The sequence below is a fragment of the Haemaphysalis longicornis genome, unplaced genomic scaffold, assembly GCF_048455015.1.
Source record: "Haemaphysalis longicornis isolate Haplotype H1 unplaced genomic scaffold, Haemaphysalis longicornis Haplotype H1 scaffold_1, whole genome shotgun sequence".
In the NCBI taxonomy this organism is placed as follows: Eukaryota; Metazoa; Arthropoda; class Arachnida; order Ixodida; family Ixodidae; genus Haemaphysalis; species Haemaphysalis longicornis.
Window position 1 is genome coordinate 348,219,620 of NW_027526203.1, and position 13,894 is coordinate 348,233,513.

General features: G+C 46.7%; 1 protein-coding gene across 1 annotated transcript in view; it reads left to right on the top strand.

Annotated features, from left to right (window-relative positions):
- The window catches only part of Cad99c (cadherin 99C), a 206,807-nt gene that overhangs the window by 87,598 nt on the left and 105,315 nt on the right, over positions 1–13,894 (top strand). The window contains exon 2 of the mRNA XM_077685562.1: positions 3,056–3,111. Coding sequence (XP_077541688.1) covers positions 3,056–3,111 — 56 coding nt within the window. The remainder of the gene's footprint in view (positions 1–3,055; positions 3,112–13,894) is intronic.

The window sequence follows — 13,894 nt, forward strand, 5'->3', positions numbered from 1 at the left end:
TCCTTCTGCGAATAATTGAAGAAAATATTTAATAAGCAACAGCGAGGAGGTGCTAGATTTCCTCGAAGCTTGGGTCTGTTCATTTGCAAGGGTAACTCATCTTCTCTGGTTTTCGGTTCCATCGATTTCTAAAACGCTGCCACGAGGGTTACTTTTCGGTGATTACCGATACGAATCGAAACCTCTGAATTGCACTTATGACACACCAAAATTATTACAGCGTTCTTTACCGAGTCGACAAAAAACGGGCAGCTTGTCCCCTGACGGCATACCAATGGATGCACTCCAGCTGGATGAGGATTTCCGGCTATGAATTGTTTACGCACTTGAACCCCGCGTTCCAACTTCGGAATAATGCAACCAAAGGTTTCATGCGTGCTTCAGACGGTGAACTCCATCATCAGAATTACATCTGGCATTATTTCACAACTTTATCCCAAGTAACTCTCCCCAAGGTTTTAATATTGTCACGGAACACCTATGTGGACAACGCCCCATAGCGCCATAACCCGTCACCGAAGACGACGAAGAGGATGCGGCTGGCCCGAGCGATCATGGCCGCTTGTAAATAGATCGCATCGCTCTGCGGCAACATCTTGTAAATAGATCACTTCATCGTCGCCCATGGTTCGCCTCATCATTGTCCTGCCACCACGTAACAATATTTCTTTTTATTTGAACAGCGCGTGGCCGGACGGAAGTACGCGGCTATTTTTTGCCTCCCTGTTACATGAGCAACACTGAGATGGGGCCACGTGTTTGGCAAATCCGCTTTCGTTTTGAAAAGCATCAGCCAATCTGTACAGGGCGATAGGCGAGCGCTAGAATTAGAGAGCGCAAGAAATGCCTCGAGGTCTTGCAACCCTACCTTCACCTTCCCTCATTACCTAGCTCCAATAGATTAATTTTGGGGTAAACGTGCTATGTTTGGCATTCCACCATGGGTATATTCTGACTGAAGCGAAGTTACAAGCTGTCTTCGTGGTCTGGTAATATATATAAAAAAAAACAGATCTTTAAATTCCTGACTTTCATTTCAGTTTTGCCGATAAAAGACTAGTCGCTACAGCGAAGACATATTCCTGCAACTCACTGCATGTGCACACGACGCAGTCAAATCGATTTCTGAATGTGCACCAGGACAGGGGAACGGTTGCCGTGGAGTGAGCTTGTAGCGTATGTCGGTACTCCCGTACGGATATATCTATATTTCTGTAACCAAGCGTATGCCGCATGCGGCAAAAGTGGCGCAGTTGGGCAAGTGCATTGGAGGCGGAATACGGGGAACAGATGTACGAAAGGAATCGTCTGCTTGCCGTGGAACGGGGTGAAAAGCAGATGAAGGTTCGGGGGGAGGGGGGAGATAGGAAAATATTTGGGCAGAAAAAGGGCTTGTCCAAATCCGTGGAGGTCATTGGGAGAGGTATTCCTGCTGCAGTAGTCATCCAGCGGCTGATATTAATGATTACGACGATTATCCTGATGGTCTTTGTTTTATTTTAGCCTGCTGACCGTTTGTTGTTAGCCTTGCTATTGCAATCTCGTGTGTCACTATGGTTGCTGAAACAGTTGAAAGGTCAAATTTATAACAACAATAAAACGTATCTCTATGCTTCGCAGCCGCGTAACTGTGCGCTTGAAATAAGTGAGAATACCAGCGCGAAACTATTGTTGAAAAACAATACTTCCTTACACGCTCCCCTCCGTCTCCCCCGAACTCCTCCATTCCTTTAGTAGGTGTGGCAGTACTTCTAGCGACATTATTCCGGACAAATTCTAAGACAAATTGTTAGTAATTAATATTCTGCGATGTCCATTGAGCGCTTAGAGTGCGGAGTGCAACTACCGTGTACTGGTCGTTTCGGCTTTCACTCTGAAAGGCTTGCATTGGCCTGCTTTGCCACAGTGCACGCACAAGCAAACAAATGTGACGGGTAACGAGTCCTGACATACGCTTTAAAAACTTTAAAAATTGTGAGGTGACCAGGCGACGTATGCTAAATCACAGTGTAGCTGGAGTGGCGGTGTGATTTTACGACCGCCAGTTAGGTGAGATTTCCCGCGCGATATTACAACGAACACACGACGCGTAAACTCTTTCGGGGCTCCACTGATTTGCACAGGCGCATGGCGACGTACTGGACCTAGAACAATTCCACAAACACGCACCGCTGGGTCCGTAGGGTGACGCCGTTTATTTTAACGGTGTGTGGTGTCCCCACCGCACACCGTTAATCCGTTCTCGCAAATTTGCCAGCGCTTTTTCACGATGCGAACACGTGGGTGCACCCGGTGCTCCTCTTCTTGCTCGGGCGTTCTCTCTGGTCGTCCCATATTGTCGGGACCAGTAAAGACACGCAGCGCAGTTTACACGAAAAGCCGTGGTAATGTGGTTGCCCACCGGACCACGGGCGCAAACACCGGCCACCACTACAGCGAGTGCACCTCCTCTGAGGAAAGCGGGCGTGGGCGAAACGAGAGGGCGCGAAGCGCAGCTACCACGTCGGATCATGCAAGCGAACACCCTCATCCACGGTACTGCCCTCTTTGGGCGCTTCTCCAGCGAGGATCGAGATGGGAAAGAGCGCCCCCTCGCGCTCAATAGTGTCGCAGACTACCACTATAGCTGCCAGAATCGACGCGGCGACTTTTCGGTCGCAGCGTCGCGATCAGGCCAGAAGAAAGCCAGCTTAGTAGCTGCGCTGCAAATGTAAGTGTGGTCGGCACTGTTTGCATCGCGCAATGCAAAACGACATGTTCCCATTTCGAATGTCTGAGCGAAGGCAACAATTTTCATGCCAAGCTGTATGCTTGGTCTCTTCATTAGAGCGCCTTGTGATTGCGGTAATCGAATTGACTTTTCGCGAAGCAGACCCGTGGGAGCTTTATTTTTTTAACGCGGCATTGGACTCTTCGCTTAAAGGTGCATGCTTGTTTTGTTTATCTATATATATATATCAACATATAAACGACCTTTGTTGATAATTTTGTTTTGTACTTTGAGGTTAAACGTCGGTAAACGACTGATCGACGGAATTTCGCTTTTCTTCCGCAGGTGTGTCTTCAGAAACGGCCGCCATCAGGGGACGCCGAAGAGGCAGGAGTTTCGAGGTAAGAAGGCGAATAGTACTGCTTTTCTACGGTGTTATGTTTCTCTAGGAAAGTAAAAAACAAATAATAAAGAAAATAAAAGTAATCCCGGTACGGTGTTACAGGTTCCCATAGCTTGAACATTTAGTGTCGACGCCACTAGAAAGCAGTCTTACGACGATTAACTGCAGCGTTTCATACGCGCTCAGGCCGGAGGAGCTCGAACGTGAAATTATATACTAAAACGCGCAATTTTTAATGTCTTGGTTTATGTAGATGAAAAATGGCGTGGTTTCTGCTTATTTGTATGAAGTGCAACGCCTGTTCTCGGCCTAAATAGCTAAGTCATGCCAATATAAAACTTCCACAGAAAAAAAAACCTGACAATGTATGTTTTCAGCCTCACCTTTTTATGTTACAGTTCTCAATCATTGTCATATAATTCCCCATTATAAAACAGGAGCCATGTCTGTGTCGTTTTTAACGACTTAGCTCCCATCTACAACACCGGCTCAGGGAAGAGACAGTTTACTGCGTGTCGTTCCTGGCCTCATTTGATAAGCACCTGACACACACTGCGGCTGTAAATGCAGCAAAGTATCCTCAAGCTGATCGCGAGGCAACACAGGTCCGGCACCATGCTAAAGTGTCAGGATGTTAGGGCGGAAAAGTTGAACGGTCTACCGCCTCGTGCGCGCGCACACACACACACACACACACACACACACACACACACACACACACACACACACACACACACACACACACACACACACACACACACACACACACACACACACACACACACACACATATATATATATATATATATATAGAAGTAAGGGTTGGCAGTCAAGAAAACCTCGGAAAGCTAAGAGGAGAATGCGGTAGGTCATAGAAACAGTTGAAGAATTTTTCGAGACAGAAAGAAAGTGGTGAAAAAATGCCCGCCGGGTGGGATCCGAACCCACGACCTCCAGAATACCGGTCTGGTGCGATGACCACTACGCTACCGGCGAGGCTGTTTCTCCACCACTTTCTCGGGTATTTATGTGAAGCTATTTTTTGTTTCCTGCACATGGGGGTGGTAGCCAGCGCCACTCCGACTTTCTGACTTTCTGTCTTCTTTCTGTCTCAAAAAATTCTTCATCTGTTTCTATGACCCAGCGCATTCTCCCCTTTGCTTTCCGAGGTTTTCTTGACTGCCAAACCTTACTTCTGTCTTAATTCAACGGGCCCCTTATTTCCCATTCTGATTCGCTACACACACACGCGCACGCGCACACACACACACACAGATATATATATATATATATATATATATATATATATATATATATATATATATATATATGTAGCGAATCAGAATAGGAAATGAGGGGCTCGTTGAAAATAACACAGAAATAAGGGTTGGCAGTCGAGAAAACCTCGGAAAGCAAAGGGGAGGATGTGGTAGATCATTGAAACAGATTAAGAATTTGGAAAGAAAGAAAGAAAGGGAAGAAAAAATGCCCGCCAGGTGGGATCCGAACCCACGACCGGTATTCTGGAGGTCGTGGGTTCGGTTTTCTTTTTCACTAGAAAAAGAAAAGAGCCTAACCACACTCCTATGCCTCCTTTGGCGTTGTAGACTGCTGAACTATCTTTCTGTATTTCCTCAACGAGCCCCTCATTTCTTTACTATATATATATATATATATATATATATATATATATATATATATATATATATATATATATATATTAAACGTCTTGACGGTGAAGAACGTGTCCACCAAACGCGCTCAAAGAGCTCTACTGAAGCAATCTTGAGCAGCGCTGCGTTAAGTGCAGAGCGGAGGGACATTTAACCTATACGCCTCGAGCTTTGCGATCGCTGCGCCGCCTGTCGCCGCGTCTCTGCGGAGTTGACGGGATTAGCGCTGCGCGGCCCATAGGGGCTCATGCAGTGTTTTCGTTCTCTTTCGCTTCTTTTCGCCCTTCCAAGCGCCAAAAAACTTGTTACGGTGACGTCTGTAAGTAAACAGTACGTTTAGGTCACTTCAAAAGCCGCTGCGTCTTGGTAGGGTGCTCAAACACCAACAATAGCTATCCGGGAACGCGGCTCTGCGTCCTTTTCGGCCGCTGTTACGGGCGTCGGCGACGGCAGCAGCATACCACCACTGTCACCTCCGAATACGTCCGGCACAAGTGAATTTTATTGTCGCCCCGTTTAAACCTGATACTGGCACAGTGAGAGGTGTGTTTTGTTTTGTAGCGCGGACAACGAATGCGGCCTCGTTACGAATATATGCGTCGTAGAAAAATATATTTCGGGGATGCGATTACCCAATACCTGATAATAACTTGTGCCTTTTATAAGAATATAAGCCACGCGAAAATATTAAGTATATTTCAAGGCTCTGCGTCGTGAAAGATGTGCACTCATGCCTTATAGCAAGAACCAAGAAAAGTGAGTTAAACCACTGAAAAATTAATGATCTGCAAGTCCGGAAGAAACAAAATAGCTCGTACAGAAATGAAAAAAAAAAACTCAGTGCAGCTTCTAAAATGCTAAAGACGTTCGTATAAACCTAAGCCGGGTAGGACTTACAAGACCAACTAGTGTGCGAAATGCACTGCTATTTCGCTAGACATGGGGAGGGGGGAGGGGAGGGGGGAGGGGAGGGGGACGCTTACGTATCGTTGTGTACGATTGCGGAGCGAAATCAAGGAAAGAACGTTTTAGTAATCACACACACAAGCTACTCGTTCACGTCACTCTAGTTTTTAGACTTCAACTAACAGCTGATCCCTCGGCGAACGCATTTTTTTTAGGTATACAAGTTCAAAACTAATAAAAGGTGTCGTTAGAAGAGTGGGATATCTGATAAGGCCTTCTTATTTCCGTTTGTGCTAAATTCTGCAGGCTCCCTGCGTCATATGACTATTCTTCGAAGAAACGTTTAGTCGCGAACGTGCATTACTGTAGAAGCCCTTCTCCGGCCTGCTCGAGGAGGATATATGTAACATATATGAATGTTTGCGGGCGCTCAGCTCACGACAAGACACCCCAGTATTTTTTTTTCTTGTCGTGCGCTGATCCCGGGTATAATTTCGTAGAATGTTCGTGAAATTTTTGTGCGGGGTAGTGATCAATATCTGAGGTATGATATTGGCAAGCATAACTGGCGTGCTGTCAGGTATGAGCGGCCCACTAGGTTATATAAGCGCACAAAACTGATTTACATCGTAGTGTATAGCCATGGCATGACCATCTGGGGATATTATGCTTACGGAGACACTGTTAGTAAATTTCAGGTCAGTGGAATCACAATCATCTCCATATCCATATCCCGGTTTCGCGACGCCGACCTGTGACGCACACCTGGCGCTTGTACAGACCGAATGTACCAGACTAAGATCGCGTCACACACATTTACACTCTCGTAAACACACCACATTGGCGAACAGAGTGGCTGCATGCTCCACATAAATATGTATTTCCAACGCCTACAAACGGTAAATCTCAGTCGTGAACGGCCCCCGAAAGCAACGGTGACAGTAGGGAGCGGGCCGGCGACTCCCGCGGCTGCTTTCGAAACGGGCCGCTAGGGGGATTTCAGTGGCGCCCCTACAGGCCGCGCTCGAGGCGTATTATTTACAACCTCCTTTTGTGTACTCCTAGAACTAAGAACCCGTAGATTGAAAAAAAACAACATATTTTATGACATTATGTTACGAACGCTCCCACCATTTTTGTTTGTCATAAAAACTGAAGGCATAAGCACTGTACGTCATGCAATGTGGACGTAACAACAGGCAAAGGATGCGGCCTTCCTGCGCCCATTATTTTAGCAATGCTGCAGAGGGAAACGACGCGTTCTTTGTGCGTGGCGTTAAAGCAGCACCACGAAAGCACCCACATTTTTCAGCTGGAGTAGGACGCACACAGACAGACACACACACAAATAGGACCACTTCGTCCGTGTATCATCCGTTCGGTCACTTCCAGCACAGAGGCTTTACTCTAAGGTGAGCGCATATCACTGATGTCACATGTGACAGCATCCCAAGTGTTTTCTCTGGCCCCCTGTGCGAACTCGAGAGCGTTCTCCTGGACCAACACTTCGATGGCCAGTAAATTCCGATCTTTGGGCATACAGGTTCTTTTCCATTCCCTCTTTCTCTCCCCCCTCCCCCCCCCGAACACCAAGAAGAAGCCACCGGCACCAAGAGGCAACTTCGCACTAACCAATGAAAGCCTGGGGGCAAGGATGGGACCTGAGCGCACCATAAACTTGTTTCTCCCAGCTTTCTCGTGCACGTAGGCTGGACTCGAGTAACCACAACCACCAGCATCACGAATTCATTCCTGGGACGTTTTTAGCTCTCTTCTGTTCCACATACGACAGATCAATTCAGCTGAATTACCAGTACAGCCTACGTTTTTTTTGTTTGGATAATCGGCTTGCGGTCAAATCAAGCGTTGCAAAAAAAAAAAAAAAAAAAAAAACTATAGATACATCTCGCGACAACCTCCTTATATTTTCGGTTTGTAAAAGGTATACCTTTTGGAGGATATTCAACAATTCTTTTACTTCTTTGACCTGACTGATCTTTCGAAAGAAATAATAACTGGAAATCATGGCAGCAAATACTAAAAACTGCTGCTGTAATCACGTTTTCTTGCCATTTTTGCCAGTAAACAAGCAACACAATATTTTTACATGGATTCAAATGTGGCTGAATATCATTGAACAGAGGCAAGCAACAGTTAAGGACAAACTACAGTTTGAGGAGGCGTTTGCTGCCAACGAACAAGGTGAGCACTTTTGTACGTGTGTACAAAGAATAACCAGCGAGGGCCTCCACATGTATTCGCTCTGATGAAACGTCAACAGCGTGGGCTTTCAATGTTTTCGGATAACATAGCATCAGTCATGTGTTGCGCAAATATTCCAGCTGTATATATATGGCTATGAGGTGCCTGAGACTGGGAGCCGAAAGTTGGCTTGTCCGGTTTGTCGCAAAACAAAATGATTTACGTGAAGGCTAGCTTACGGGGACGCAAGTAGGCAAATAACTTGAGTGCAGAGACACAAAACAAGATAGTGCCACTCACGTGCACCTAAACAATAAAATATACCCTAATAAGTTAGTAAAAAAAATTCAAAGCAAACTGCATTGGTTCCCCGCCTACGAAGGAACAATTTTGCTACTGAGAACCGCATATAGGCCGAGTGTATGCCGGATGGCTTCGTTGCTCATGAGGCGACTGGGTACAAGCGAAACCTTGTCTACACTCATGCAGAGCCACAGCATTCGTATACGTTGACTTCGGCTTATAAATATATTTGATTTTATTTTTAGTACGAAAAAAAGGCTGGAGAAGCATCAGAGCTGGCGGCCCCTCTCCCTTCGTTGGAGACCGGGCTGTGGCACCTTACATTTATTAACCTAACCACATTTTTTTTTCTTGAGGATTCGAGGTTTTTTGGTACGACGGACGCGCGAAGCTCGGCCTAAATGGTTCTTCTATTAAAACAGGTAAAATCAGTTTTTGTGTTGGCATGATATGGACGTCCTGTCACAATATCACCCGCTAGGCGTCCTGGTGATGCCTTCGTTATGACTAGGTGTGAACACTAATCCACCGGCGCACACCAACAGTGTGCTTTACAGGGACAAAGAAAGATCAATAATCGACTGTAAAAATACCAAGTGTAGGTGCTGCTGGTAAGCACTGTGGGGATTCCTACATGTCCGCGTGCTTGGGTGCGGATACCGTCGAGTCCATCGGGAGTATACGGGCGGCTCTCAGGGGCCTAGCGCTTGCACGACCGCACAGTGCCTTCCCCCCCCCCCCCCCCCCCCCCCCCCTCATATAGCGCTCACGAGTGAGCAAACTATGGCTGACGGAAGTGCAAGCAAACGAGCAGTAAGATCCAAAAACAGCGACGGGCCGAACACCGGGTGACCATCAGCATTTCTTTCGCCTTTTCCTTCTCAAGGAAGGCGGAACGCATGATTGGCTTCTGCTGCCGCTGGAAGTCGTTGACTTCCTGCCGTACACGTGGCCCACTCGACGTTGGGTCATTTGCGCCGCGGATACCATTGCCAAGATGGACGGCCTTTGCATTCGTGCGACACGACGTGACTTTCCGCCTGCATTCGTACACGCTGAGACACAGCGCGGCTGAGTACGTGAAGTCGCTCTTCTGCTGCCGAACCTGCAACGGATGCTTATAGCACCTCAAGGTTTCTCGAGGAATGCAACGGAGTGGCGCTGTGCTGAGACCTCTGCTACCTGTTAAGTCGGGGTTCTTTTTTCTTTCGAAATTGATTTGTAAACAGCCTTACATATCAGAAAATATTTTTTGTTGTGTGCGTAACAGTCCTATTTGCACCTCAGAAATTTTAGACCTGACAAAACTGTACCAACATTTAGTTTTTGATAGGTAGGAAGTGATGAAATAATCATTGAAGATACTGATTTCACGCAGTACTTCCGAAAGAGGATAGAGACGTATCAGCACTGCGCGATCTCTAGATTTAAAGAATGTATACATACGAGGAAGAGCCGGCTCTAAAACGAAGTGCCGTCTGTGTTGTCGTGCCCGCATCCCTTCTCCCTGCAGCTGCTAGGAGACAAGGTAGCAAATGTGATGACAGGAGTGCTTCAGTGCGGTAGTATGACATCCGTAACTCTGGGCGGTCATCCTTCGGGTAAAGATAGCGAAATTAAGCATACAAACTCACAGGAGATACCTCCGAGCAGGGGCGTACCAAAAGAGGAGGTGGGGTCATATATTGATTGATTGATTATGAGGTTTAACGCGCGGACGCTACACAGGCGACGAGGCACGCTGTAGTGGAAAGCTCCAGATTAATTTTGACCACATGGGGATCTTTAACTTGCACCGAAATCTCGAATACACGGGTGTTTTCGCTTTTCGCCTCCACCAGGTGGGGTCATACAAAGCTTCACCCAGTTTATGGAAAACCTAAGTGCCAGGTGCACTTCTGTTCCTAAATTTCAGTTTCAGTGGCGGGGCAAAGGGCAGCAGTGAGAGCAGAAGCAGCCGAAAACTCTCCGTTTTTGATTGATTGATTGATTGTAGGGTTTAACGCGCCGACGCAACGCAGGCGATGAGGCGCCCCGTAGTGGAGGGATCCGGATTAATTTTGACCACCTGGGGATCTTAAACGTGCGCCGAAATCTCGTACACACGGGCGTTTTTGCTTTTCGCCTCCATCAGAAAAGCGGCCGCCGCGGCCGGGAATCGAACCCGCGACCTCGTGCTCAGCAGCGCAACGCCTTAGCCACTGAGCCGACGCGGTGCGTATAACTCTCCGTTTTTGAAGAGTAATGTATGAGTGATGCGGCGAACGTACCACCCATACCTTACGGTATGGGTGGTGCGTTCATAAGCTTATTAGACTGTTTCTTGGACTTGGACACTTCTTGGCTTGAACTTGGACATGTATCAACGTGTATCAAGCTTCTTGGACTTGGACACCCATAAGCTTCTTGGACTGTTTACGCGTATCAACGTGTCTATGGGTAGAATTTGTAATATCTGGAAGTTTTAGAGAAATCTTACAGAAAACTTGATGCTGCAGTTTGTAAGCAAAAAAAGATGATTTTGTTATAGGGACTCTGTAACACTTCCGAGAAACACTTTCATTCTTTCCTTCGTCCCTTTCCTTCGCGTGATTTTCTCGTTGCAGCTGTTACGCCTTCCGTTTCTGATTTGGTTTTTGGCTTTCTTTTTAAAGTGGCTATCGAATGCGTTGATTGCTGCAACTGAGGGAAAGCCAGCAGATAGCCGCCACGCCGCTGCGATGACGTAATTCGAGCGGTCGAAGAACTCCATGGCCGGAAAAAAAACAAAAGTATTTTGAGCAAGTTTCCAAGTGATTTGAAGGGGATATAGTCGTAATTTTTGGATGAGGTACTTTGTGACCCCCTAATATAAGTACTGGATGTGTTTGTTGACTACGTTACGAAAACATTAAAGATTTAGAAAAACGAGGAAAAAAGTGTTGCAGGGTCTCTTTAACAAAATGTTTCCCACGTTAATGATCTCAAAAAATGGTGAACAGTTACTCTCTGTGTTGTTCTCAAAAATAGTGAAAAAAAAGCGAGGTATAAACGTAGCCAGAAGCACAACAATATTATTTGAACGTGGTTTGCGTACGGTAGCTTTTTCCTGAGCGTTGGCGCGCTTAGCGGGGTGCAACCACGGAGCCACTTTACGCTTTAAGAGCGAGCGCTTTTTAATCGCCTGTCTCCTTTTCGCGTTTCCAGTACAAATTCTGCGTGCGCTGAGGCGGAACTTCGTTGGGAACGGAGACAAGTAGCTACCGCGGCGTGCAGCATTTGTTTCAACTGATCGCTCTTCCGTCTTGATCGCCGCAGTAGCGGCGAACCTTTTGGTTTCTCCAGCGCTTCGGTGGATTGAGTATAGCGTACACGAGGAACTTCAGCTTCAAACGGACTGTACGCGAAAGCTGTGGCATTTGGTGTTTTTTGTAATGAGAAAATGTATTCCATAAAGCACGAGGTATTTACAGAACACTGTTTGGACCGATAGCTGCAAAGGCTAGTGGCCGGTCCAATGTAGAATTAGTACAAGCAATTCACAGGCACTTAAGCGGCAGAACATGAAGGGCTCAAGAAAAATTGAGATGTACTCAAGATAACATGTCATACAACTGGAATGGTGCATGTTCACAGATACACACAAAAAATCCAAACAGAAAAATAATGACACTAAAAAGGTTCACGTAACAAGAGTTTCAGATAAAGTTTCACCAGACTTGTAATGCCGTTTAGTGGTCATTTTAAAATTTCTCGCTGTTTTCACCTATATTGGAAGGTCGTTCCATATACATTGTTACATTTGGAAAGGTTGAAGTTGAAATTGGAGGCTTTCCTTGTACTACGAGACGGTCTGATGAAAAGGCTTATCGGAAAGGGAGAATTCGTGTTTATTATATGGTTGATCACAAGCGAAAATTTTCGGCTGTCTGGAGCGTTGTTTCGACTGTCTGGAACATTGCAATTAAAGAACAGAAAATGAGCGAGGCGACTCGTTAAAGCCTGAGTAATCCTCCCAGTTCACTGAATTGAAGCTTTCCGGTTCTCGAAACTTCAGTAAAGCCATGGGGGTCCCCTTGGGGCACAACGCCGCTTTTTACCCCTAGTACCATTGATGCATTCCTACTGCCGCTTCAAACGTGACTACATGTTCAATGTATTTTTCCCTTATCGTACACGTATGCCATAGGCTTTTCTTGTCTTTGACACTCAGAATATTCGATTTGTTCAGTGCTGACATCGGGGAGCGACAAAAAATAATAATAATATATTACTTATTTCTTATTAGATGCCACGCATCTCTTGCTCGGGGGTATGTCTCTCCGGCGTCGGCGTCCGCACACCGCCTGCGCATGCGCAACTCTCCTCCGTTCTTCTCTCCGACCGCTGTGCGCAACACTCTCACTCCGTCTCATTAACATAATAACAACAGCTGCGCGAGCGCTTCGCTCCGCTCGCGTCTGCTCCGGCGCGCAAGTGCGCGCATGCGCGACTCTCCTCCGCTGTCTCCTCTCCTTCAGGCGCAGTGAATATAAAGGGGGTAGCGCGTTGCGGCTGTTCAGTCAGCGCTCGCAATCCACTGACCGTGTACTTCAGCGACCACAAAGCCGTCGTGCTCAAAGTGAAGTGCAACCGCTGAAAATGGCAACCAGTTTCTCTCTCTCAGTAAAAGAATGAAAATTACGCCCATCTTTCCCGCGTATGAGAACTCCCGCATGTGATGGAATGCATCCTACGCGTTCACAACACGTTTTACGCGATTTAGAGAATCAACCCAATGGGAACACCAATTGAACCCCCCCCCCCCCCCCCCCCCGATGCGTCGCGTCACATCAGGGTTGAATTATTAACAGTCAGGCAACCTGTGCTAAGCTCATAGGTTTAGGCACAGAGTTTAGGGGGCATGCGAAAAAGCTCAGGGGGATGTGTACACGCCGAGAGCAGCGGTACCCCTTTTCGTCAGAGGAGTGTGATCCTTCCAACAGATGGGAAACATCTGGCACGAAAAAGTTAGCTCTCAGAAGTTGTGGTAAGTTTTTTAATAACGCTGTGACGGAGCCCCCCACCCAAATTGATGCAAGGCAATCCATCGAACGCTTAAATACGCATCACGCCCTTCCTCGCCCTCACTCACTGTCAAAAATATTTGGAAGAGGCATACGCTCTGCAGCGGCAATATAAAAATTACGCCCATCTTCCCGCGAGGGGCTCCCATGTATTCAAGCCTATCTTATTGAAGCGTTGCTTGCTTGGAACAAGTGGGGTGGGCTCAACTTGGAGGAGCGCATCATGCACTAAGTCCGCCTTTTTTGTTTTTTGCTCCTAATATATTGCCGCTAACCATGCCTCGTGTGTTGTTTACTTATGTGTTCTGTTGCCAGCGTCTGGCCGCGCCTGACTGCTTTATCTCTGTTAGAGAAGAAGCGCGTGTTTTCCTCTCTTTCTTTTGTATGACGCACGAGCTATCTTATTTGATAGGTAGTTTTACGCCCTGTCATCACTTGACTAGAATTCTCTTTTTTGTTCTCGATGTAATTCGACGATTGTAGACAGCATAGCGCGAAAAGATAAATGCTCGCAGGTCAAACGCCTCGGCATTCGATTCGTCGACAGTCGTTTGTGCACGTCACGTTGTTGGCTGCTCCTTGTATTCTTTCTTTGAGTTATTAGAGGAGCACAAGTTCGCTCAAATTCTTTTTTTTTTATTTTTGAAGAAAC